This window comes from Verticillium alfalfae, genomic scaffold, assembly GCF_000150825.1.
Source record: "Verticillium alfalfae VaMs.102 supercont1.16 genomic scaffold, whole genome shotgun sequence".
Lineage (NCBI taxonomy): Eukaryota > Fungi > Ascomycota > Sordariomycetes > Glomerellales > Plectosphaerellaceae > Verticillium > Verticillium alfalfae.
This window is the reverse complement of record NW_003315023.1, coordinates 165,208-167,163: the sequence shown is the minus strand read 5'-3', so window position 1 is coordinate 167,163 and position 1,956 is coordinate 165,208. Positions and strand designations below refer to the sequence as shown.

The following is a 1,956-nucleotide window of genomic DNA, read 5'->3' as shown; positions in this document are numbered from 1 at the left end:
CGAGTAGTGGAAGAAGAGAGAAGTCATTGGGCCTGGCATCCTTGACCAGCCAGTGCATGGCACGCAGCAAGATTCTGCTTTGTCGGCTGGCTGACGGGGTTCTGCTGATCATCCGTCAAAGATAAACCATGTCCTTCTCGCTTGTATCCAAAATTCTTCACCAGATAGGCCGACATGTTCTTCACATCGTTGATGCAAGCCCGCAGCTGGCCGCGCTGGCCAAAGTAGTTGATGCCGATCAAGAGCGCTTTCCTCCTGCCGGTGCAGTTGGAGTACTGGAAGTTGTAGTTGCTCGGGGGCGCCATGGCCAAACTGCTGAGGCGTTGTCGGAGGAGGCGCCGGAGCGTTGTGGTTGCCGTGGACGTAGGCATTTGAATTGACTGTGGGCATGGCGGGTCTGCCTGTTGTAATTGGGCTGCGGCGGGCCGTAGCCGCCGTTGTAGGGCTGTTGCTGCTGTTGCTGAGGCGGTGGCTGATTCGGTGGTCAGTGTGACAAGTCCAAGACACGCAGCGTGGGACGGACGACGGCAATTGGGGGAATACTGACAGGTCCGTTGTAACCGCCATACTGCTGGGGAGGCGGCTGGTTGTAGCCGTAACCAGGACCGGGGCCGGCGCCGGGCGGAGGGCCAGGTCGAGGCTGCTGGTAGCCATTGTAGGTGGGCTGTTGTGGTCTGCGGTGGAGGATTGGGTCACAAGGCTCAAGGCTGTGCACCAGATGAGATCCAAAGTGGTCGAGGCGCACAGAGATAGAGAGAGAGACGGAGGGAGGAAAAGAGATGAGCGTTGGGGTTGCTGTCGCGGGGAGTAGACCGAGAAACATACGGGTAGTAGCCGCCCTGGTGCTGCTGGTGTTGCTGCTGGGGGGGGTAGCTCTGCTGAGGGGGGCCGTTGTGGTAACCTCCCCCGTGGTAACCCTGACCCGGATAGCCGGACATGGTGATGGACGGCGGGCGGTATGGGCAAGCAGGCCTCGGTGACAAGATGAGCGGCGCGAGGCCGTCAAGGCGACTCGAGGAGGTGGGTGACGAGGTCAAAAGTGAGATCAGTCCTCGATTGACACGGACAGGTCGGGATGGCGCGTGGCTTTATAGACGGCGAAGGGGAAGCCCAGGCGAGAGACGAGAGACCAGGCGTCTAGGCGTCTATGAGGTGAAGGTCGCGATGGTGTGGAGCGGACCGTTAGCGGAGGCAAGCGAATCCCTTGTTCAGCAGGAGCCGAGAGAGGGGAGGGGTGTTCGAGAACAGAGCTATTGAAGATTGTATCGTGATGCTCCGGGTGCTAGGAGGAGTGGAGGAGGGACCAGACCAGACCAGGGGGGGTGGGGGTGGAAGGGTCAAAGGCGAGGTGAGCGACGCGGGGGGAGGCTAGCGATGCGAGAGGTGTGTCGAGCGAGGCGGCAGCCGGAGATGTCCAGAACCGCGTCGGTAGTCGTTAGGGCAGGACGAGGGCCAGCGGTGTGGTGCGGTGCGGTGCGGTGCGGTGCGGTAGGGTAGGTAGGGATATAGAAGAGAGGAAAATGAGGGGAGGGGGGAAGGTTTTCTGGGTGTGTGCGAGGGGCAGAGAGAGGGTCGGTCGGAGAGGGTCAGAGGTCAGAGGGCCGCCCAGAACGAGAAGAGGATGGCCGATGAAGCGAACGCGAGAGAAGGAGCAGGACCGAGACCGAGACGACAGTGGAAGTTGCTGGTACCTTATTCCTGCCTCGGGACAATTTTCCATGTCCCAAAAAGGCCAGGAGCTGCTGCTTGGCCTGGCTGTTGACTGGCAGCGACGAGCGACTACCTTCCCTTACTCACGCAACTTCAGCTTCCACAGAGTGGGATGCCACACATCACTGCCTCTTTCGCTGCCTCGCTGCTGCCGCTGGAGCTGCCACTGCCACTGCCCTGCCCATCGTGCGCTTGACGGCTCGGGCGGACTTGCCGGGTGTGGGGCATCTTAGGTCTTGGTCTTGG

General features: G+C 60.9%; 1 protein-coding gene across 1 annotated transcript; it reads right to left on the bottom strand.

Annotated features, from left to right (window-relative positions):
• Positions 1–23: 23 nt before the first annotated feature.
• Positions 24–938, bottom strand: VDBG_09732 (conserved hypothetical protein; the record flags this gene model as incomplete). Its single annotated transcript, XM_002999966.1, has 3 exons — positions 24–472; positions 544–674; positions 826–938. 3 exons carry the CDS (start codon positions 936–938, stop codon positions 24–26), a joined length of 693 nt encoding a protein of 230 aa, XP_003000012.1.
• Between the last annotated feature and the right edge of the window lie 1,018 nt (positions 939–1,956).